Source organism: Bos indicus x Bos taurus, chromosome 8, assembly GCF_003369695.1.
Source record: "Bos indicus x Bos taurus breed Angus x Brahman F1 hybrid chromosome 8, Bos_hybrid_MaternalHap_v2.0, whole genome shotgun sequence".
Taxonomy (NCBI): domain Eukaryota; kingdom Metazoa; phylum Chordata; class Mammalia; order Artiodactyla; family Bovidae; genus Bos; species Bos indicus x Bos taurus.
Genome location: NC_040083.1, coordinates 22,489,673 through 22,513,669, shown reverse-complemented (window position 1 = coordinate 22,513,669; position 23,997 = coordinate 22,489,673). Strand labels below are relative to the sequence as shown.

Genomic DNA, 23,997 nt, shown 5'->3' with positions numbered 1-23,997 from the left:
TTTTCCAATGAGTCACCTCTTCGCATCAGGTGGCCAAAGTATTGGAGTTTCAGCTTTAACATCAGTCCTTCCAATGAACACCCAGGACTGATCTCCTTTAGGATGGACCGCTTGGATCTCCTTGCAGTCCAAGGGACTCTCAAGAGTCTTCTTCAACACCACAGTTCAAAAGCATCAATTCTTCGGCACTCAGCTTTCTTTATAGTCCAACTCTCACATCCACACATGACTACTGGAAAAATAATAGTCTTCATTAGACGGACCTTTGTTGGCTAATGTCTCTGCTTTTTAATATGCCGTCTAGGTACGTCATATCTTTCCTTCCAAGGAGTAGAAGTGAAGTGAAGTCGCTCAGTCGTGTCCGACTCTTTGTGACCCCATGGACTGTAGCCTACCAGGCTCCTCTGTCCAAGGAGTAAGCGTCTTTTAAAATTTCATGGCTGCAATCACCATCTGCAGTGATTTTGGAGCCCCCAACAATAAAGTCAGCCACTGTTTCCACTGTTTCCCCATCTATTTGCCATAAAGTGATGGGACCGGATGCCATGATCTTAGTTTTCTGAATGTTGAGCTTTAAGCCAACTTTTTCACACTCCTCTTTCACTTTCATCAAGAGGCTTTTTAATTCTTCTTCACTTTCTGCCATAAGGGCAGTGTCATCTGCGTATCTGAGGTTATTGATTTTTCTCCTGGCAATCTTGATTCCAGCTTGTGCTTCCTCCAGCACAGCATTTCTCATGATGTACTCTGCATATAAGTTAAATAAGCAGGGTGACAATATACAGCCTTGACATACTCCTTTTCCTGTATGGAACCAGTCTGTTGTTCCATGTCCAGTTCTAACTGTTGCTTCCTGACCTGCATACAGGTTTCTCAAGAGGCAGGTCAGGTGGTCTGGTATTCCCATCTCTTAAAGAATTTTCCAGTTTATAAATAAACAGTTTTCCAATAAACTGTGGAAACTCCCTATGGCCAAGATCTATTTGCTAGTGGCAGGAGTGATGCTCTGTTCCATTCCTGCTTGTCCTCTGCACAGCAAAGAAATCTTCACACATTTAAGACAGATGAAAACGATCCCCTCTTTGTCATGCCTAGAGAACAGACACGACTTCAAGTTTCCTTGGAGAAGAGAGAATATCAGCCCAATCCAGATGACTCAAGGCACCAGTTATCACCAACGGATGCTCCAGCAGATCTCAGCCTCTTCACCACGGAGAGCAGCTGTGCTGCTTGGAACAGCAGCCTCCTCGACAAACTGCTCTCCAGCCTGAATCAGAGCCTGGAACAGCTGGAAGAAATGACTGTGGATTGTCCCGATTTGGGAATTGCTGTCCGGAAGTATTTCCAAGGTATCCATCTCTACCTGAAGGGAAAGGAATACAGCCCCTGTGCCTGGGAGGTTGTCAGAGTGGAAATTGAAAAGTGTCTTTCCCTCATGTAAGAATCCTCAAGAAAAGTCAACAGATAAAATGAAAATTATACTTGTGACACTCTCCACTCAATCAGACTGTTGTTTGCTTAAGACTCCAAAGTGATCATCTGTTTGCTTACGAGGTGAAAAATGACTGAAATGAAAATCACAATTTTACAAAAATATTTAGACAGAATAACACAATCTCTTTTCTTTACTAAACAATTTTATAACATAATGTAAAAGATCTTTTTATGTGTTTTGTGGGTATTTGCTATTTTCAACATATAAAATTTATTTTTTTATGGAAAAGTTTTTAAGATAGTATGTTGTTAAAGGTATTTGTCAGTTAACCTAACGCTTAGTCTCTGTAACAGGTAAAAGCAAAGTGTCAGGAATTTGATTCTAATGGACACTTTTCTTTCCTTTTTGAAGAGCACAATGCAGGCCTTCTTGATCAGGTGAATCTTGTAACTTGCTCTCCTTCAAGCAGTGAGTTGAGGACATGGGTCCCCTTGTTTTGCATTTTTCCTATCATCAACATGTGACTCTGAATTTCTCTGTAGCACTTGAGTCTATTCTCCTTGAAGGCAAAGAGAAAAGTCTAGTGGATCACATGGGATGCTTCCAAGGATCAGGACCAGATGGGGTAATAGCACTTCTCACATTACATGGCCTGGACTTATCCTCATGGGAATCTTACTGCAAGGAAGTTGGGAAATAATTGGATGATTAAAAGAGGAGAATACAAGTTCAGTGCACAAGATTGTTTTTTCATTTTTGCACTATTTGTCCTAATGGAGCTCTGGGTGGGTGTGCAAGGGGAAATTCAATGTTCTTGCTTGCACACACTCTGACAAACCTTATATCACAGTTTCAACTTGGAGAAGATGACAGAGCTGTCACTCAGAGTTCACAGTATCATAGACCATTTGAAAGAAGCATTCAGGTTGACTCCCAAAGGCATAGGCCAATGAGGAGAACATCTACAAGTGTAGACAAAGTGTTTCCTTATTACCTGAGGGAGACAAGGAAAGAATGACCAGGCAGCTCCTTGCAAGTACTTGAGAATCACTGAACTAAAAGGGGACAGTGGGTCTTCCACTCATCACACCTTCCAAATATTAAAAACACAAACTTGAATAAAATATTCCTATAAATGATCTTTAGAAAAATGCCTCTCACAATATTCCACTGTAGCTTCCCTTGTAGAACCATGAGGAATCTTTAAAGTATCTTTAGATTTTTGTCTTCTCACATCCTATATAATAGATGTTGGTGTTACTCTTTCTCCTATCATTGTCATCATTGTGAATTGACGTTACATAAATATGGTTGAGCTCAAGCAGTGATAGGGCTCAGACTAGATGTCTAGGAAATGGGGTTGAGTTGGATGTGTCTCTCCCTATAGCTATTTTACAGACTCCTGAGAGGTATTCTGAAGATACAACAGATCAGGCCAGATCTCACTATTTGGGCTTCTTCAACAAAATAGCATAGACTGGGTAGTTTGTAAAAAGCAGAAATGTATTGCTCACAGTTCTAGAGTCTGGAATTCTAAGATCTGGGTGTCAGCTTGGCCCAGTTCTCGTGAGAGCCTGCTTCAGGTCTCACACTGTAGAGTTCTTTCTTGTATAATTGCAGGACCGGAGAGGGAGGATTTTATATCCACATCTTTTATAAGGGCACTAATCCCATTCTTGAGACCTCCATATTCACACCCTAATCACATCCCTAAGGGTTTGTCACCTAATACTGGAGATTAGGACTTCAAGATAAGAATTTTGTGGGGACTGAAACTTTCAGACCAGAAAGGTCACTGAAGGCTACATACTTGACATCTAGAAGAGAGGACATAGTTATGCTGAGTAAATAAAGGAGAATGAGCAATTTTTCATTTCTCAATTTCTGCCAAAGGAGCAGACAAAGGACTCAGAATCCAAACTCTGATTTTGAACCTGAAGTAAGAGTTTAATTCTCATATGCCAAATTTTGGAAATCAGACTGGAATGGAGCCCACCATCCCATGGAGGGGAATGAAGATACAGGATGAAGATGGCCATTCATCATTCTTTGTGAGGAATCTCCAAAGAACATCAGGATGCAAGTAGTAATTGCCACGTCAGTAAGGATGCACCAAACAGTAATGTGGGAAATTGTCTGGTAGCTGTTCACTGTGAATCAGGGCAAGCTTGAGTTCAGATACATGGCTCTGTAGATGACACCAGGCTTATTCTTTTCTATCATGACCTAGTAGAGGACAAATTAGAGACAAGGCATCCTCCTGTGTGTCAGAGGTATCTGACTCTTAGTGACCCCATGGACCGTAACCTGCCTGGCGCCTCTCTTCATGGGAGTCTCCAGGCAAGAATATTGGGGTGGTTTGCCATGCCCTTCTCCAGGGGATCTTCCTGACCCAGGGATTGAACCCACAAATTTTACGCATTGGCAGGCGGGTTCATCATGACTAGCACCACCTGGGAAGCCCAGGCAAAAGCTGAAGATTGTGCTGCTCTTGCCATTTGAATCCCTAGAGCTATATGCACCTTCAAGGAAAGAGAATCCTACTGGTTTTATTAATAAACATAGTAGGCATTATTTAAAAAAATAATAACTTATTTACTTATTCATGGCTGTGCTGGTCTTCCTTGCTGCTAGGGCTTTTCTCTAGTTGCAGTGAGTCAGGGCTATTCTCCAGTTGCAGTGTGTGGGCTTCTCAATGTGGTAGCTTCTCTTGTTACAGAGCACAGGTCTAGCGCTCTTTGGCTTCAGCGGTTGTGGCACATGGGCTCAGTAGTTGCAGTTCCCCAGCTCTAGAGCACATGCTCGATAGTTGTGGCTCATGGACTCAGTTGCTCTGCGGCACCTGGGATCTTCTCAGGTCAGGGATTTGACTGGTGTCTCTGCATTTCAGGCAGATACCACTGAGCCACTAGGGAAGACCCTAGTAGGCGTTACTGATACTAGTAGGAGTAGAGTAAAAATATTAGCTATTGTCTATTACAATCCTAGCAGATATGTTCAAAAGGAAGCAAAATAGCTCGGTCATCTGTAAATACCTCCCAGTGGTAGGAGGAAATCTGAGAAACTGCTCTAGTGGAAACTGCTTGTTGCTCGATTATACTGGGCCTGGTGCCAAAGAGCTCAGAGACAGTGAGACGGAGTCTGGTCACTACAGAGCTGATTTGTCAAAGATGCTCACAACCTATTGCCTGAAGTTTGGAACATAGAGGCTGAGGCAACAGAAAATTCACTGTAAAAGTCAGAAGCAGAACTGAAAGCTAATTCTTCCCATGAAAAAAATCAATATTTATCCGGTTCTGAATAAATCACAGAGGTGTTTCTTTTGTTTGAAAAGAACAGACTTGGATTGGAACCTTGAATGTCCCCTGGGAAATCTAAATTTAATGCAACAATAAAGAGATAGATTCAAATGGACGGTGACTCCTAAATCATGCTTTCTCACTGGGGATGATATGTTTCCACGTTTGCAGATGTTTGTTTTTTGGAATATGAGCAAATCCTGTCATTACAATTATTTGTGGTACTTCAAAGCTCAACCAGATATAACAAACTCTTACTCCTTAGTATTTATTTCTGTATTTGGGCTTTCTAATCTATTATGCACAAGGGAAGCATTGAGATTGAGTTCAAGGAAGAAAAACAAATTATGTATGCCAACAGTGGTACAACCTAAGGTGACTTGATGGTTCATTGGCGAACATTCTCTCCATCAGTTGCGTGATCTCAAAGTCATATCGTGAGAGGTGGCCTTTCCACACTTATGAGCAACCATTGGCTGTCTTGTGGATGTTGCTTGTATTTGAGTTTCAGTGTGATTTGGACTCTGGAAATTAAATACAAATAGAAAATTTTATTTGTAAATAAAATTAAAAATTCCATTTTATTATGTAATTCTACTAGAGTTGTTCAACATATCCATAATTGTGGTGAGTGGTAAACAGAAGAAAATGGTAACAATATGCAGATGACTATCTAACAGGCAGTGAAGTAACAATTCTTTTTTTGATATGAAGCGAAATTAAATGTTAAGTACCTAAAATAAACATGAAAGAAATAAGTTTTTCAATGATTCTAAGCAGCTTTGAATGACTTTTATATATGTCTATACTTTGGTGTTATTATAAAATATTTATCTAAATTTTACTTGAATATGTAATTTGATAATTCCTACTTATATAAGTAAATATGTTACATCAAAAGTCACTCTGAAAACTTAGTTTTAAAGTTAAATTAAAATTCAGTAGCTCTCAGATTTAAGTTATAGCTGAAATTTTAACTTTGCACTGAATTTAAAGAGTAAGATTTGCACTTTCTTTTTCTATCTATAGAGTAGAGATATCCATAGGTTACATAAATACATACACAATATATCAGTGTTATCAAAATTTCATGGGGTGGGAAGGAATTAGGAAAAAAAATATCTAAAAAGGCTTTGTGGGCAGAAGAAATAAGGGTAACATGAAAAAAAAAAAAAGGTTGAGAAATTCTGCCCTAACCCACTTGGAGAGTACAAAATGAAAAGCAAAGAGAGAAGTGGGAAGTAAGAGGGAACTTTCATAATATGGAACCCATGGGCTCCTATTTAAGACAGGCCTGAAGGAAGGTTTTCAGGGAACCTAGAAAGCAGGTTCACAGTCACCCACCTCCCCAGGCCACAAGCATCTGCAAGGTCCCCGATGGCCCCAGCCTGGTCCCTCCTCCTGGCCCTGCTGCTGCTCAACTGCAACGCCATCTGCTCTCTGGGCTGCCACCTGCCTCACACCCACAGCCTGGCCAACAGGAGGGTCCTGACGCTCCTGCGACAGCTGAGGAGGGTCTCCCCTTCCTCCTGCCTGCAGGACAGAAATGACTTCTCATTCCCCCAGGAGGCGCTGGGTGGCAGCCAGTTGCAGAAGGCTCAAGCCATCTCTGTGCTCCACGAGATGACCCAGCACACCTTCCATCTCTTCAGCACAGAGGGCTCTGACACCACGTGGGATGAGAGCCTCCTGGACAAGCTCTGCGCTGCACTGGATCAGCAACTCACTGACCTAAAAGCCTGTCTGAGGCAGAAGGAGGGGCTGCGAGGGGCTCCCCTGCTCAAGGAGGACTCCAGTCTGGCTGTGAGGAAATACTTCCACACAATCACTCTCTATCTGCAAGAGAAGAGACACAGCCCTTGTGCCTGGGAGGTTGTCAGAGCAGAAGTCATGAGAGCCTTCTCTTCCTCAACAAACTTGCAGGAGAGATTCAGGAGAAAGGACTAGCACACACCTGGTTCAACACGGAAATGATTCTCACGGACCAACAGACCACACTTCCTCCTTCGCTGCCATGTCAAGGACTCTCATTTCTGCTGTCATTGCGCCCCGAAATAAATCAGGTTGTCAAATGTTTTCAAGAAGTTTAAGCTACATCATGTTCTATTCTACAGGCACTAGGCCCTCACAAATGCCCAAGCTGATCTATTTATCTATTTATCTACCTATTTATAAAGATTTAAATAACTTTTGTTCATATAATAATATGTGAATCTTTACACAGTGGTTTCAGAAAAAAAAAATACATACTTTGTATTTAGTCAATTTATTATTTTCTTTGTTCATTAAATTTTTGGGGTATAGAAAATTTCTATTTTTATTATTATTATTTTTAATTACATTGTGTCATATATATATAGGGGGTTCCCTGGTGGGTCAGCTGGTAAAGAACATGCCTACAATGCAGGAGACCCTGGTTTGATTCCTGGGTTGGGAAGATCCCCTGGAGGAGGGCATGGCAACCCACTCCCGTATTCTTGCCTGGAGAATCCCCATGGATAGAGGAGCCTGGCGGGCTCCATGGGGTCGTAAAGAGTCGGACACGACTGAGCCACCACCACTTTCACACAGGGCTAAACTCTCCAGTGGCTCTGGAAGCACAGATGCCTTTGGTGACTTTAGTAAGATCCGGTTTGGCAGAAAAGTAGGGCAGAAACTAGACTGGTGTAGATTGAGGGATGACTAATACTAGTGTGGTAAATTGTTTCCTCTTTTTAGTTAGATCAGTCTGGTTAGAGTTCTATAATTTATTAAACTTTTTCTTTAAACAAATTCTTGCTTTTTCTTATTTTCTTTATAGATTTCCTATTTCCTTGACTTTTGCTATTCTCCTTTTATCTATTTTATGTTTAATTGTTATTGTGACTTTGTTCTCTTAATTTCCTGCCCTCTCTTGGATTGTGGGTATTGTGTGTGTTAGTTGCTCAGTCATGTCTAACTCTCTGTGACCCCATGGACTGTAGCTTACCAGGCTCCTCTGTCCATGGAAATCTCCAGGCAAGGATACTGGAATAGCTGTTCCCTTCACTAGGGCATCTTCCCAAGCCAGGGATTGAACTTAATTCTCCCTCATCACAGGCCAATTCCTTACTATCTGAGCCAGCAGGGAAGCCCCCTCTCTTGAATTAATTGACCTTAAATATGATTCTATTTTCTGTTTTATCTCCATTGGCTTAATAGTTGTTATCTTTTGTCTCAATTTTAGTATTCTTTATCAGTTCAGTTCAGTTGCTCAATCGTGTCTGACTCTGTGATCCCATGGACGACAGCATGCCAGGCTTCCTTGTCCATCACCAACGCTTGCTCAAACTCATATCCATCGAGGTGGTGATGCCATCCAACCATCTCATCCTCTGTCGTGCCCCTCTACTCCTGTCTTCAATCTTTCCCAGCATCAGGGTCTTTTCCAAGGAGTTAGTTCTTCGTATCAGGTGACCATCAGGTGACTGAGCTTCAGCTTCAGCATCAGTCCTTCCAATGAATATTCAGGACTGATTTCCTTTAGGATCGACTGGTTTGATCTCCTCTAGTCCAGAGACTCTCAAGAGTCTTCTACAGCACCACAGTTCAAAAACATCAAGTCTTCGGCGCTCAGCTTTCTTTATGGTCCAACTCTCACACCCATACATGAATGCTGGAAAAACCATAACTTTGTCTAGATGAACCTTTGTCAGTAAAGTAATTTCTCTGCTTTTTAATATGCTGTCTAGGTTGGTCATAGCTTTTCTTCTAAGGAGCAAGTGTCTTTTAATTTCATGGCTGCAGTCACCATCTTCAATGATCCTGAAGCCCAAGAAAATAAAGTCTCTCACTGTTTGCATTGTTTCCCCATCTATTTGCCATGAAGTGATGGGACCACATGCCATGATCTTAGTTTTTTGAATGTTGAGTTTTAAGCCAGCTTTTCACTCTCATCTTTCACTTTCATCAAGAGGCTCTTTAGTTTCTCTTCACTTTCTGCCATAAGGGTGGTGTCATCTGTGTATCTGAGGTTTTTAATATTTCTCCTGGCAATCTCGATTCCATCTTGGGCTTCAAGCACTGGTACAGAGACCAGCCTCCTAAAGGAAAGTTGAAAAAAAAAATATATATATGTAAAAATAATATATAGTATATAATGTTTGATGGCATGCATTACTGTATAGAACATATTAAAATATATATCTATTTGCAATAAACAATTCTGATACCTGCCTTACTTCCCCTTTTCCTCTCTGTTTTCCTGGATCCCATTCTTTCACTCCGTTTCATAATTGCTTCCTTCCTCCCAGTGAAGAAAGGCCCTGTGTGCTCTCCTCACTCACTCTGCAGTAACCTGTAATATCCTTTCATACAGCTGTTTCCTATTCCCTTGTGGTTTCTTGCTGTCTATTTTGAAAGTGAAAGTCGCTCAGTCGTGTCCAACTCTTTGGAGATCCCATGGGCTATACAGTCCATGGAATTCTCCAGGCCAGAATACTGGAGCGGGTAGCCTGTTCCTTCTCCAGGGGCTCTTCCCAACTGCGGGATTGAACCCAGGTCTCTGACATTGCAGGCAGATTCTTTACCAGCTGAGCCACAAGGGATGCCCAAGAATACTGGAGTGGGTAGCCTATTTCTTGTCCAGCAGATTTTCCCTACCCAGGACTTGAACTGGGGTCTCCCTGCATTGCTAGAGAAGGAAATGGCAACTCACTCCAGTATTCTTGTCTGAAGAATCCCATGGACAGAGGAGCCTGGCAGGCTACAGACCATGGGGTCGCAAAGAATCAGACCCGACTGAGTGACTAACAACAACTCCTGCATTGCAGGCAGATGCTTTACCAACTGAGCCATCAAGGAAGCCCGCTGTCTATTTTACTTGAGCATAAAATCTCTAACTGAAATAAAAAATTGTGTGAAAGTTCTAGGTTTCTCAGAAACTCTCACGTGACAGGAATTTTTCTTTTCTTTTTCTCATGATGAATATTTTTGGAAGTGAGTGAATGTTACAATGATGTAATGGTAGCTGTAGGAAAAAGGAAATAGAAAGCAGGATCCATTTCACTTAGACTATTTATAAGGGAGGAATGCCACCTATTGGCCAAGATAGATAATGTCATCGACCAATGTGAAAACCTGGTTTCTGTTCTAGGCAAAAGTCTTGTCCTCTAGCAGGAGATTTTTCTTCAGAGTTAAAAAGGTGTTTTCTTGGAAAGAGCTATCTGTAATAGTCGAGGAAGCCTACTTTCCTAGTTTTTAAATATTATTTTTGATAACGGATCTTTTTAAAAAGTAATTTCTATTGGCGTATAGTTGATTTACAATGCTGTGTTTCTGCTGTACAGCAAAGTAAATCAGTTGCTGCTTCTGCCGCTAAGTCGCTTCAGTCGTGTCCGACTCTTGGCGACCCCATGGACCGGAGCCTGCCAGGCTCCTCTGCCATGGGATTTCCCAGGCAAGAATACTGGAGTGGGTTGCCATGTCAGATATATACACATACAGGAGGTGAAGGGGACAACAGAGGATGAGATGATTGGATGGCATCACTGACTCAATGGACATGAGTTTGAGTAAGCTACAGGACATAGTAAAGGACAGGGAAGTCTGACATGCTAGTCCCTCAAACATGCCCAAGACAATCTTTTTATTTATTTATCTACTTAAGTATTTATCTTTAAAAAAATATTTATTTGACTATTTAAAAGAATTAAAGTACTTTTATTTATATATTTGTGTACCTTTACACTGTAATAAAAATGTGTCCATAATTAGCTTATTGTCCTTCTGTTTATTAAATTTTTATTATAGAAAACTTCTTATATTTTTGATTTTTGAAGGAAAAGAAATTTAAAAATAGCAATCATACTTAATGCAATAATGGGCTTCCCAGGTGGCTCAGTGGTAAAGAATCTGCCTGGTAATGCAGGAGATGGAGGCTTGATCCTTGGGTCAGGAAGAGCCCTTGGAGTAGGAAATGACAACCTGTTTCAGTATGCTTGCCTGGAAAATCCCACGGACAGAGGAGTCTTGTGGGCTTGCAAAAAAGTCCATGGGGTTGCAAAAAAGTCGCACATGACTCAGCAACTAAACAAAAATAATAACAACGAATGCAATAATAAGAAGAAGGAAAAACAAATGAATTCTCTCAGTAAGAGCAAGAATGGAGAATGTCAGGAAACAAAAGCAAAAGCAGTAGATACCCTCTCTAGTTGACTGGCAGACATTTATATGCAAATATCATTTGCTAGTTAATTGGATGTGTGCGTTTGTAATTTAAAAGGATGTGATGGATTCTGAAATAACAAAAATTATACTGAATATAAAGACTGAGACTTTCTTCAAAAAGGAAAGTGGGAAACTGGATCAGGCAACCTCTTTCTCAAAACTTCAGGTAAAGGAAAAGAAAATGGTCAAAATCAGCTCAAAAACAACATGAACCATCAAAATCTGTAGAGCGAGAGAGTGTTGTGTTTAAATCAGGAGTAAGAACAGATTTAACAATTGGAACAGAAATCCAGAATACAAAGCTCACAGAATCACCCATAACTCACAATAAGGCATTTTTCACTGAAATTCCATTCTGTTTGGACACACGTGTGATGTTGAGAAACCCACTTAATCTAAGCCTCAGCTTTTCCATAAATAAAACGAGTTCAAAATATTTATAGAGTTTTTGTGAATATTAAATAAACTTAGGCATTTAAAGGCATTTAGCATCATATATTAGAGTAAGGAATTAAAATATGGTAGGTATTTTCCTGTTTTCCTTCAGACAGCTATATAAGTGAATATTATTTGTCTCTATAAAGTTCTCAGGAACTGTGACCTACTTTTCAGTAACTGACCTCCAAAGGAGGCAGCCTAAAAAAAGAATTCTATAATGAATTCTACAGAAGGCTGAAAAAAATGTCATTTTTTCCCCTCATTTCAAAGAAGTGTGTCATTTATGTTCAGAGGTGAAATGGTGGCTTACGTTAACATCTGAGAGAGGGGTACAAATATTTAGATAAAGGGCAGAAGAACACGTTATCTAAAGGTCTGGAGCCTGGTGCATTCTCTTCTCAGCATTCCAGGATACATTCCCATTTCACAATATTGCCTTCCCCTCCAAGGTAGAAATCCCCATACCACCCTTCTCATTCACTTTTTAACCTCTCCACCATTCACACAATTGCTTTCTGCTGTTTGGTTTCCACTTAAAGTTTTCCCCGAACAACACGAATAGAAGGCAAATATTAAATAAAATGTCTAGGCTTTGTAGAAACATTTGCAAGAGAGGTTTTCCTTAATTTCTGTTGAGTATGATGTCATAGTGAATGATGAATGAAAGTCACTCAGTCATGTCTGACTCTTTGCGACCCCATGGACTGTAGCCTGCCAGGTTCCTCTGTCCAAGGGATTCTCTAGGCAAGAATACTGGAGTGGGTTGCCATGTCCTCTTCTGTGGAATCTTCCTGACCCAGGGATCGCTGTGTCTCTTTACATCTCCTGCACTGGCAGGCAAATTCTTCACCACCAGTGCTGCCTGGGAAGGCCTCTCCTAACACTGTAGCTGTAGCTAAAGGGAAACAAAGTAGGACCCAGCTTTTGGGTGTAAGAGGAAAGTCCTTTCAGGGGAGACAGCCCTCTGGCAAGTGCAACAAGGGCAGTGACCAAAACCAGAGAACAAGCTTCTGAGCTATGCAGAAATCCTACCACTTTCTGGGGATGTCCCTTCATGGTACAAAATGGCTTTCTTGGCACTAATAGATTTTGATGCTATCATAAGCTGTTTCTTTATTCTTTGTCTGTTACTACCAGAAAGAGTCTCCAGAGTCTCTGGCTTCAGACAGGGCATGGACTCTTTGGGATGGAGTAGTTAAAGGCACAAAGATGTGTTCGTGGTCTACAAACTACTCTGCAGACCAGAGCCTCCCTTTGAATCACTCCCCTGTACTGCACAACAGGCAGAGCTGCCAACCCAGACATGGAGTTCAATAAGAACCAAGAACACCTCAGATTTACAGTGCATTAAACAATTCAGATGTTCAAGCTGGTTTTAGAAAAGTCAGAGGAACCAGAGATTGCCAACATCTGCTGGATCATTGAAAAAGCAAGAGAGTTCCAGAAAACCATCTATTTCTGCTTTATTGACTATGCCAAAGCCTTTGACTGTGTGAATCACAATAAGTTGTGGAAAATTCTGAAAGAGATGGGAATACCAGACCACCTGACCTGCCTCTTGAGAAACCTATATGCAGGTCAGGAAGCAACAGTTAGAACTGGACATGGAACAACAGACTGGTTCCAAATAGGAAAAGGAGTACATCAAGGCTGTATATTGTCACCCTGCTTATTTAACTTATATGCAGAGTACATCATGAGAAACGCTGGGCTAGAGGAAGCACAAGCTGGAATCAAGATTGCCGGGAGAAATATCAATAACCTCAGATATGCAGATGACACCACCCTTATGGCTGAAAGTGAAGAGGAACTAAAAAGCCTCTTGATGAAAGTGAAAGAGAAGAGTGAAAAAGTTGGCTTAAAGCTCAACATTCAGAAAACGAAAATCATGGCATCCGGTCCCATCATGGGAAATAGATAGGGAAACAGTGGAAAGTGTCAGACTTTATTTTTTGAGGCTCCAAAATCACTGCAGATGGTGACTGCAGCCATGAAATTAAAAGATGCTTACTCCTTGGAAGGAAAGTTATGACCAACCTAGATAGCATATTCAAAAGCAGAGACATTACGTTGCCAGCAAAGGTCCATCTAGTCAAGGCCATGGTTTTTCCAGTGGTCATGTATGGATGTGAGAGTTGGACTGTGAAGAAAGCTGAGTGCCAAAGAATTGATGCTTTTGAACTGTGGTGTTGGAGAAGACTCCTGAGAGTCCCTTGGACTACAAGGAGATCCCACCAGTCCATTCTAAAGGAGATCAGCCCTGGGTGTTCTTTGGAAGGACTGATGCTAAAGCTGAAACTCCAGCACTTTGGCCACCTCATGCGAAGAGTTGACTCATTGGAAAAGAGTCTGATGCTGGAAGGGATTGGGGGCAGGAGGAAAAGGGGACAACAGAGGATGAGATGGCTGGATGGCATCACCAACTTGATGGATGTTGAGTCTGAGTGAACTCCGGGAGATGGTGATGGACAGGGAGGCCTGGCGTGCTGCGATTCATGGGGTCGCAGAGAGTCAGACATGACTGAGTGACTGAACTGAACTGAAACAATTCTCAACAGTAAAATTTTAGTTTTACAGATTTATTACAAATATAAGGCTTCAACTATCATTAAATAGAAAAATGCTCTCATTGCTACTTTGAATAACAATCTTTTTTTAAATAAAAACCTCCCATGATAAGACATATTTATGCCTGAGCCTGCTGCATTAGATATGCATATATCATATTAATACCTCTCTATGAGTCAGCATACACACTTGCAACAATTCTGCATCCTCTGAGCATTTTGGAGTGATTTTTATAGGTATTATGAAAGTAAAAGTGAAGTTGCTCAGTCATGTCCAACTTTTTGTGACCCTATGAACTGTAGCCTACCAGGCTCCTCTGTCCATGGGATTTTCCAGGCAAGAGTACTGGAGTAGGTTGCCATTTCCTTCTCCAGGGGATCTTCCTGACCCAGGGATCAAACCCACTTTTCCCACATTGTAGGCAGATGCTTTACTCTCTGAGCCACCAGGGAAGTAAAATAGGTATTATAGTTAAAGTATAAATTCAATCAGTGCTTCATCATTTACCCATCCAAATGACAAACTAGGGAAAAACACAATCATAATTTTCTGACTTACAGTCAAGATGAATAATAATCTTGACATCTGTTTTACCCAGTAGTAAAAATCCTGCCCAGATAGCAAAAGAGAGATGTGTGATATAAGCTAAGGAGTGTGAATTAACAGTATCAGTTTTACTGGGAGCCTAGTGACATTTTCTTAATTCAAATGTATTAAATATGGTATAAGCTGAGAGCTTAGTGACATTTTCTTAATTCAAATGTATTAAATATGGTATAAGCTGAGAGGAATTTCTGTTATCAGTATTTTCAATGAGGTATTTCACTGGGAAGTGTGTGTGAATTGCTAAGGTAGCAGGGGCTGTAACTGGGTGTACGTGTGGTGGAGGGGCTGAGGGGTTGTCTCCAATCTTTTCCTGAGGTTACTCACTCAGCATCTGGATTTGCTGCTCTCCAGCTTGGGGCTGGCCAGCCACTGAGTAAAATTTCAACAGACTTCTGTCCTTTGCTGTCTTGCTCTCCCTTCTGGAGGAAGGGAGGATGGGGAAATTTAGTAGATGGAGAAGATTTGAAAACATTTGGCTTCCCAGCCTGTATTGGTCAGGGTTTTCCAGAAACAGAACCAGCAGGGACCAAAGAGAGAGAGTAATTTTAGGAATTTGCTTAGGTGACTATGGAGTCCTGGCAACTTCAAAATTTGCAGGGAAGGCCACAGGCTGGAAACCCAGGGAAGAGCTGTGCTGCTTGAGTCCAAAGGCAGTATCTGGAGGAATTTCTTCTTATTCCTGGGAGGGTCAATCTTTTTCTATTAAGGCCTTCAACTGATTGGATGAGGCCCACCCATAATATGGAAGATAATATGCACTACTCAAAGTGTACTGATTTAAATGTCAAATTCCCATAATCTCATGTAAAACCTACTTTCCAGAAACATCTAGAATAATGTTTGACTAAGTATCTTGGTACTGTGGCCTAGCCAAGTTGACATAAAATGAACTATTATACTATTCTTCCCTAATTCAAGACCGAATGCTTTTCAAATATTATTCCTCTCCTTTCTTTGATGGCTGCTTATGTATTTTGTATATTTTACTTAATTTTCCTTATTTTATTGGTTTCTGGGTGAGGAAATTCTGAGATCAGGCTTCATTCAGTCAACTTGCCAGATAAGTCTCTATAGCCATGTCCTTTATCATTTGAAGTTAAAAACTTATATATATTTTTTAAAAAACCAACTTTTTTTTTTTGGTTAGCTATTTCTCATGGTTACAATGTTACCCCTGATCCCCTCTCTCCTTTTTAAACCCAATCTCAATGCCAATTCTCCATTCCATCAAGATTTCACTGTCATATATGATATGTACTCTTATATGCAGAGTACATCATGTGAAATGCCAGGCTGGATGAAGCACAAGCTGGAATCAAGATCACAGGGAGAAATATCAATAACCTCAGATATACAGATGACACTACCCTTATGGCAGAAAGTGAAGAGAAACTGAAGAGCCTCTTGATGAAAGTGAAAGAGGAGAGTGAAAAAGCTGGCTTAAAATTCAACATTCAGAAAACTATGATCATGGCATCTGGTCACATCACTTCATGGCAAAGAGATGGAAACAATGGAAACAGTGACAGACTTTATTTTCTTGGGTTCCAAAATCTCTGCAGATGGTGACTGCAACCATGAAATTAAAAGACGCTTGCTCCTTGGAAGAAAAGTTATGACAAACCTAGACAGCATATTAAAAAGAGGAGACATTACTTTACCAACAAAGCTCTGTCTAGTCAAAGCTATGGTTTTTATAGTAGTCATGTATGATGTGAGAGTTGGACCATAAAGAAACCTGAGTGCCAAAGAATTGATGCTTTTGAACTGCGGTGCTGGTAGAAGACTCTTTAAAGTCTCTTGGACTGCAAGGAGATCAAACCAGTCAATTCTAAAGGAAATCAGTCCTGAATATTCACTGGAAGGACTGATGCTGAAACTCTAATGTTTTGGCCACCAGAGGTAAAGAACTGACTCCTTAGAAAAAGACCCCGAAGCTGGGAAAGATTGAAGGCAGGAGGAGAAGGGAACGACAGAGGATGAAATGGATGGCATCACTGACTTGATGGACATGAGTTTGAGCAAGCTCTGGGAGTTGGTGCTGGACAAGGAAGCCTGGCATGCTGCAGTCCATAGGGTCACAAAGAGTTGGACACAACTGAGCCACTGAACTGATATATGAGATGAGAAGAGTAGCTCAGATGGTCAAGAATCTGCCTGCAATGCAGTAGACCTAGGTTCAATCCCCGGGTTGGGAAGATCTCTTGGAGAAGGGCATGGCTACCCACTCCAGTATTCTTGCCTGGAGAATTTCATGGACAGAGGAGCCTGGTGAGCTACAGTCCATGGGGTCGCAAAAGTCAGACACGACTGAGTGACTAACACACACACTCAATTTCTAGATTACTAAGTATTCATCTTGAACCATCTACTGAAATTTTTTTTCATCATGTTAATAGATATATATTTTATCTTAAATCTAATTAATACAGATATTTCAATTTCAGAATTGAAATTTAATCATTTGTTCACCTAATTTCCCTTTATCACACTGTTTTTAGCATTACTACTATAATCTCATTTCATTTTCTAGAAAAGATAGGTATGCCAAGAATTTTTCTATTCCTAACATTATTTGCATTCTTCCTTATTAAGTTTATTTATTTCATCCTTAGTGTGGAGCATCAATTTTATGAAAATCACAAGCTCCTGGGTAAGCACAGATAACCAAATTACAATGATTATAATAGTCTGGGGTGATTCCTTCATAAGATGGAGGAGTACAACTGGATCAAGGAAGTTCTCTTTTACAAAACTAAAGGTAAACAATAGGTTAAAACAGCTATATATATTTATAATAGTATGCACCAATAAAAAGAACACAAGGAAACAAGACATTTATTTAATCTGGGGATCAAAGCTTATTTTAAAACTTGAATTCTAAATGAAACTGATGAATTCTAAAACTAAATGAATTCTAATTCTAAACTAAATGAATTCTAAAATGAAACTTTTAAAATTGCTTATAACAAGCAATATAGGGTTCTGTGTAGAATCATGATTCTGCCAGCAATTATGTGTGATCCTAGAAATTCACCTAACTTCTCTGAGCTTCAGGTTTCACAAATGTACAATAAGGTGAAAATGTTCTAAGAATTATCATACAAATGAACATTTAAAAACACTTCATAGGTTGTTTTCCACAGAGTTAGAGCTTAAATATGGTAAAGTGAAAGTGAAGTCACTCAGTCATGTCCAACTCTTTGCGACCCCATGGACTGTGGCCTTCCAGGCTCCTCTGTCCATGGGATTTTCCAGGCAAGAACACTGGAGTGGGTTGCCATTTCCTTCTGCAGGGGATCTTCCCCACCCAGGGATCAAACCTTCATCTCCCGCAACGCAGGCAGATTCTTTACTGTCTGAGCCACCAGGCAGGTATGGTGAGGCAGCTCTGCCTCAGTGGATTTCTTGGTTCCCCAAATACTGAGATTCTTGCACATGCCAGCAGACAGACTTTCCCATTCATCTGATTAGGCTGCTTGGAACTCAAGTCCCCAATTTCTGGAGAGAAAAGGCAGAGAGAAAAGAAAAATGTTTTAATTCTAGCATAGGGGTAGTTTCCCAAATTGCTATTAAGAACTGGAATATTTCCTGCCATATCAGTAAGCAAGGATATCATAGTCATCAGCAATTCCCCCCTCCAAATGTGAATTCCTGAGCCTTAAGGGCACTCAGAAAGGAGAAGAACACCTGTGATCTGGTTGCCATCAGGCTGGAGCCACTCGGTACGATGAGCCCTGAGGAACTCAGGATGTGGAAAACACAGGGTAGTGACCACAAGATAGCCAAGATGCACGAAAGGGATGGAGCCCAGGCGCTTCCATTTTCCCATATGCAGAAAAGTGCTGAATTCCTTAATTTGGGATATCTGGTGTTCTTTAATTCACAATAATCTCTTGATGTTCAGGCTACCCTTGTTCAGATAGCCTTTGTTGTAAAACTTCTATATAATACCTTCAACTTTGGGGTCTCATATGCTAGTGGATGCCCTGCACAACTTTCCACCCCCTATCCTGTATTTCCCGATATCTTGATACTCACAGGAGTTTCTGTGGTCTCCTGGCTGCTGCCACCAATTGTTAGGCTGTACACTGCAGGCTGTAAAGCCTGTTTGCTCAGCTTCAAGACAAAGAAAGAAACTGGTGTCAGCAACAGAGACATCACTAGCTTAATGGATGGGGGCACTTACACGTCTGAAGCAAGGTCCTGGAGTAACACTACACCATATGTGGTGCACTGGTGGCAGGAAGTACATGGTGGCCGGCTTTGTCCTGGGAGGGATGGGGGGACTGGGGACTAAGGGATGGGGAAGTGGGGATTGGAGGGATTTTGCCAGTTATAGGGGAGCTCATTCCCTGCTCTACTTACCAGGGAAAGCAGTAGAGGGGCACGCCCCTAACCACTCCTTTGAAAAGAAAGATCACCAGCTGGGACACAAGTACAGAGAAAAGCCAGTCATGTGCATAGGTATACTGCTGGGGTAGGGGATATACAGAGAGTAAGAGAACAGACAACAGAGAACTGACCATACATACAAACCTTAATTTAAAAAATACTTTATTGCTAAAAATCACCAATGATCATCTGGGCCTTCAGATGTTTTTGTTTGTGAAGGTTTGAACTATCCTAAGAATTACTACAGATACAGGGAGTGTGCAAGGGATGTTGGAAAACGGCATCAGTAGACTTGCTTGACACGGGGTTGTCACAAACTTTCAATTTGTTAAAATTGGAATTAATTGTGAAACAAGATAAAGCAAAGTATGCCTGTACTTCTACTCTAATGTAGAAATTCCCAGTGAGCTCTCCTCATTCACTCCATCTTCACATGCCCCAGCCATTCACACAGCTATATCCCGTTTCTTTGTGGTTCTGGTTAATAAGTTCCCCTTAAGAGTGCAAAGCCATCAATAAAAGTTTGAGTGAAAGTTCTAGATTTTTCAGAAATGCTTATATAAGAGGTTATTCTTTTTCTTGTGATGAATATTTTTGGGAATGAGAGAATGTCCTTGTTGTAATACCATAACAACACCTTTTGGCAAAAAAGAACTAGAAATCAGGATCCATTTTCCTCTGGAGGCTATGAAATAATTACACATGAAGAGTGCCATCTACTGGCCAAGATGGACTAGGACACTGACCAAGTCTGTAGAACAGGCATCTTGCTCCTCTAGGCAGAAGTCTGTCTTCTTCCATTAACATTTTCTTCAGAGCTAAAAGACGGTCTTTACTGGAAAGAACTGATGCCAGTAATTTGAATAAGCCTGCTTCCTTGGTTTTCATATGAGAGAGGGAAAATTCTTCCAGCTTCACTCAGGACATGTCTTTGGGCTAAGGAACCTATGCCAGATGAGCAGCCTGAAAGATCAGGATGTGCTTCTTGCTTCCAGGCTGCTCATCTGGCAAAGGTACCAGATTTCTCATTCACTTCACATACTTTAGAGACTTGGAGGCTTAGAATCTGGCATTCTGGTCTGGAAATGTAAGAGAAGTCAGAAGAAAAAGATCCTGATGAAAGGTGCATTAAATCTTTCTTAAGAATATATTGTCAGTTTTTAAATTCCATTCCCAGTATGAGATCCTGTTGCTTGAATTTATAATTAGGAGAAAACTCTCAATGTCCCTTTGAATAGTAACTGCACTTGCATCCCTTTGACTTTGACTCAGTAGTAAGAGAAAACACAGACACAAATAGATTTCAGAGAATACAACTGTTGTCTACCATTACCCTGGGGTTTTCCTCTTTGAGTAGAATTGAGAACTATTAAGGTAAATGGCTGTCTGGGGAGGCCTTACAAATAGCTGTGAAAAGAAGAGAAGTGAAAAGCAAAGGAGAAAAGGAAAGATATAAGCATCTGAATGCAGAGTTCCAAAGAATAGCAAAGAGAGATAAGAAAGCCTTCCTCAGCCATCAATGCAAAGAAATAGAGGAAAACAACAGAATGGGAAAGACTAGAGGATCTCTTCAAAAAATTAGAGACACCAAGGGAACATTTCATGCAAAGATGGGCTTGATAAAGGACAGAAATGGTATGGACCTAACAGAAGCAAAAGATGTTAAGAAGAGGTAGCAAGAATACATAGCAGAACTGCACAAAAATGATCTTCATGACCCAGATAATCACGACGATGTGATCACTCACCTAGAGCCAGACATCCTGGAATGTGAAGTCAAGTGGGCCTTAGAAAGTATCACTACGAACAAAATTAGTGGAGGTGATGGAATTCAAGTTGGACTATTTCAAATCCTGAAAGATGATGCTGTGAAAGTGCTGCACTCAATATGCCAGCAAATTTGGACAAATCAGCAGTGGCCACAGGACTGGAAAAGGTCAGTTTTCATTCCAATCCCAAAGAAAGTCAATGCCAAAGAATGCGTAAACTACTGCACAATTGCACTCATCTCACAGGCTAATAGAGTAATACTCAAAAATCTCCAAGCCAGGCTTCAGCAATATGTGAAACATGAACTTCCAGATGTTCAAGCTGGTTTTAGAAAAGGCAGAAGAACCAGAGATCAAATTGCCAACATCCACTGGATCATCGATAAAGCAAGAGAGTTCCAGAAAAACATCTATTTCTGCTTTATTGACTATGCCAAAGCCTTTGACTGTGTGGATCCCAATAAACTGTGGAAAATTCTGAAAGAGATGGGCATACCAGACCACCTGACCTGCCTCTTGAGAAACCTATATGCAGGCAGGAAGCAACAGTTAGAACTGGACATGGAACAACAGACTGGTTCCAAATAGGAAAAGGAGTACATCAAGGCTGTATATTGTCACCCTGCTTATTTAACTTATATGCAGAGTACATCATGAGAAAAGCTGGGCTAGAGGAAGCACAACCTGGAACCAAGATTGCCGGGAGAAATATCAATAACCTCAGATATGCAGATGACACCACCCTTATGGCTGAAAGTGAAGTGGAACTAAAAAGCCTCTTGATGAAAGTGAAAGAGAAGAGTGACAAAGTTGGCTTAAAGCTCAACATTCAGAAAACAAAGATCATGGAATCTGGTCCCATCACTTCATGGGAAATAAATGGGGAAACAGTGGAAACAGTGTCAGACTTTATTTTTGGGGGCTCCAAAATCACTGCAGATGGTGATTGCAGCCATGAAATTAAAAGACGCTTACTCCTTGGAAGGAAAGTTATGACCAACCTAGATAGCATATTCAAAGGAAGAGACATTACTTTGCCAACAAAGGTCCGTCTAGTCAAGGCTATGGTTTTTACAGTGGTCATGTATGGATGGGAGAGTTGGACTGTGAAGAAAGCTGAGTGCCAAAGAATCGATGCTTTTGAACTATGGTGTTGGAGAAGACTCTTGAGAGTCCCTTGGACTGCAAGGGGATCCAACCAGTCCATCCTAAAGGAGATCAGTCCTGGGTGTTCTTTGGAAGGAATGATGCTAAAGCTGAAACTCCAATTCTTGGCCACCTCACGTGAAGAGTTGACTCATTGGAAAAGAGTCTGATGCTGGAAGGGATTGGGGGCAGGAGGAGAAGGGGACGACAGAGGATGAGATGGCTGGATGGCATCACCAACTCTATGGACATGAGTTTGGGTGAAATCCAGGGGTTGGTGATGGACAGGGAGGCCTGATGTGCTGCGATTCATGGGGTCACAAAGAGTCGGATGCGACTCAGCGACTGAAATCAACTAAGCCCACAGGTGTATTCCCCCTCCCTGAGCGCCCTGGAGGGCTGGAAACTCTTGATGTCTCTGTCATCCTGGTTTACTGATATGGCGGGAAATACTCCACTTTCATGACCTTCTGGCCCCAGTGAAATGTAATCTCAGGAACCTGAATGAATGTTCTCAAAAGAACAGAAACAACTGAGTAGTTCATTCACCCTTAATTACAAGCTTATCCTCTGTGAGACAGAAAAGAAAATATAGAAATCAACATGGCCTTAGTGACTCTGCATTCCTATGTGTAAGATAAGGAGGGAAAAATGCAGTTAAGAATCAATGGAAAACTATGTTCCTGACATAAGATAAACAAAAGGAATGTTTACATATATTATACCTAAATTTGTACATAATAACTATGTACACATCTATAAGTCTTTGCATACTTACATAACTTCAGCCTTTATTTAGTTTCTCATTTAATTGATATACATTTATATTGACAAACCCAAATTTTATTGGGAAAATTAAACTTCTACTGTAAAAATTAGAGTTTAGATTGACTACATTTCCTAGGTCAAATAGAAAATATCTAAATGAAAACACAAACAGGAAGTGAGAGAGAAATTTTTGGATAATGAATACTGTCTTCCCTATTTAAAAGTCTTGCTTAGAACGATCATCATCAGAGAACCTACCTGAAGGTTCACCCAGACCCCATCTCAGCCAGCCCAGCAGCAGCCACATCTTCCCCATGGCTTTTGTGCTCTCTCTACTGATGGCCTTGGTGCTGGTCAGCTACAGCCCGGGACGATCTCTGGGTTGTTACCTGTCTGAGAACCACATGCTAGGTGCCAGGGAGAACCTCAGGCTCCTGGCCCAAATGAACAGACTCTCCACTCATTCCTGTCTGCAAGACAGAAAAGACTTTGGTCTTCCCTGGGAGATGGTGGAGGGTGACCAGCTCCAGAAGGACCAGGCTATCTCTGTGCTCCACGAGATGCTCCAGCAGTGCTTCAACCTCTTCCACACAGAGCACTCGTCTGCTGCCTGGAACACCACCCTCCTGGAGCAGCTCTGCACTGGACTCCATCAGCAGCTGGATGACCTGGATGCCTGCCTGGGGCAGGTGATGGAAGAGAAAGACTCTGCCCTGGGAAGGATGGGCCCCATTCTGACCGTGAAGAAGTACTTCCAGGGCATCCATGTGTACCTGAAAAAGAAGGAATACAGCGACTGCGCCTGGGAAATCGTCAGAGTGGAGATGATAAGAGCCCTCTCTTCATCAACCAGCTTGCAAGAAAGGTTAAGAAAGATAGGTGGAGATCTGAACTCATCTTGAGATGACTCTCACCGACTAAGATGCCACATCACCCTCGTACACTCACCTGTGTTCATTTCAGAAGACTCTGACTTCTGCTTCAGTCACTGAATTCATTGAATTACTTTAGCTGATACTTTGTCGGCAGTAATAAGCAAGTAGATATAAAAGTATTTAGCCTAGGGGTATGAGTCCTTAAGTGATGCCTCCCCTGATGTTATCTATTCCTGATTTATGTATTCCTTCTTGCATCTAACATACTTAAAATATTAGGAAATTTGTAAAGTTACATTTCATTTGTACATCTATTAAAATTTCTAAAACATGTTTATGATTTTGTGTTTTTCAATTTGTACTTTATTCTATTTATTAAATCAAAGAAAATGAGTTTCTTTGCTCAAAAGTGAAAATCCATGCCCCCATTTTAAAACTTTATTAAAGAATGGGTGGTTACATTTGTTTATTCATTCATTCCATTCATATTATGCATATACATTGAGTACCTA

The 23,997-nt window shown here is 41.0% G+C and overlaps 3 protein-coding genes and 1 long non-coding RNA gene across 4 annotated transcripts; 3 read left to right on the top strand and 1 right to left on the bottom strand.

The window, feature by feature from the left end:
- Positions 1-916: 916 nt before the first annotated feature.
- On the top strand, positions 917-2,179 carry LOC113897786 (interferon omega-1-like). Its single transcript, XM_027550764.1, is given in 2 exon segments — positions 917-1,194; positions 1,197-2,179. Coding segments are annotated over 2 exon segments (471 nt in total). The 5' UTR covers positions 917-968; the 3' UTR covers positions 1,442-2,179.
- A 3,736-nt stretch (positions 2,180-5,915) lies between these two features.
- LOC113897785 (interferon alpha-B-like) lies at positions 5,916-6,703 on the top strand. The gene has a single exon (XM_027550763.1). It carries the CDS (start codon positions 6,112-6,114, stop codon positions 6,679-6,681), a length of 570 nt encoding a protein of 189 aa, XP_027406564.1. The 5' UTR covers positions 5,916-6,111; the 3' UTR covers positions 6,682-6,703.
- Positions 6,704-8,684: 1,981 nt separating this feature from the next.
- LOC113896973 lies at positions 8,685-20,379 on the bottom strand. The gene is made up of 3 exons (XR_003512204.1): positions 18,574-20,379; positions 17,856-18,033; positions 8,685-8,795 (listed from the first exon to the last, which is right to left on the bottom strand). It is a non-coding gene; the product is annotated as an uncharacterized LOC113896973 (long non-coding RNA).
- Positions 20,380-22,924: 2,545 nt separating this feature from the next.
- Positions 22,925-23,812, top strand: LOC113896971 (interferon tau-1-like). The gene has a single exon (XM_027549128.1). The coding sequence runs from the start codon at positions 22,925-22,927 to the stop codon at positions 23,510-23,512; it is 588 nt and encodes a 195-aa protein (XP_027404929.1). The 3' UTR covers positions 23,513-23,812.
- The last annotated feature ends 185 nt before the right edge of the window (positions 23,813-23,997 follow it).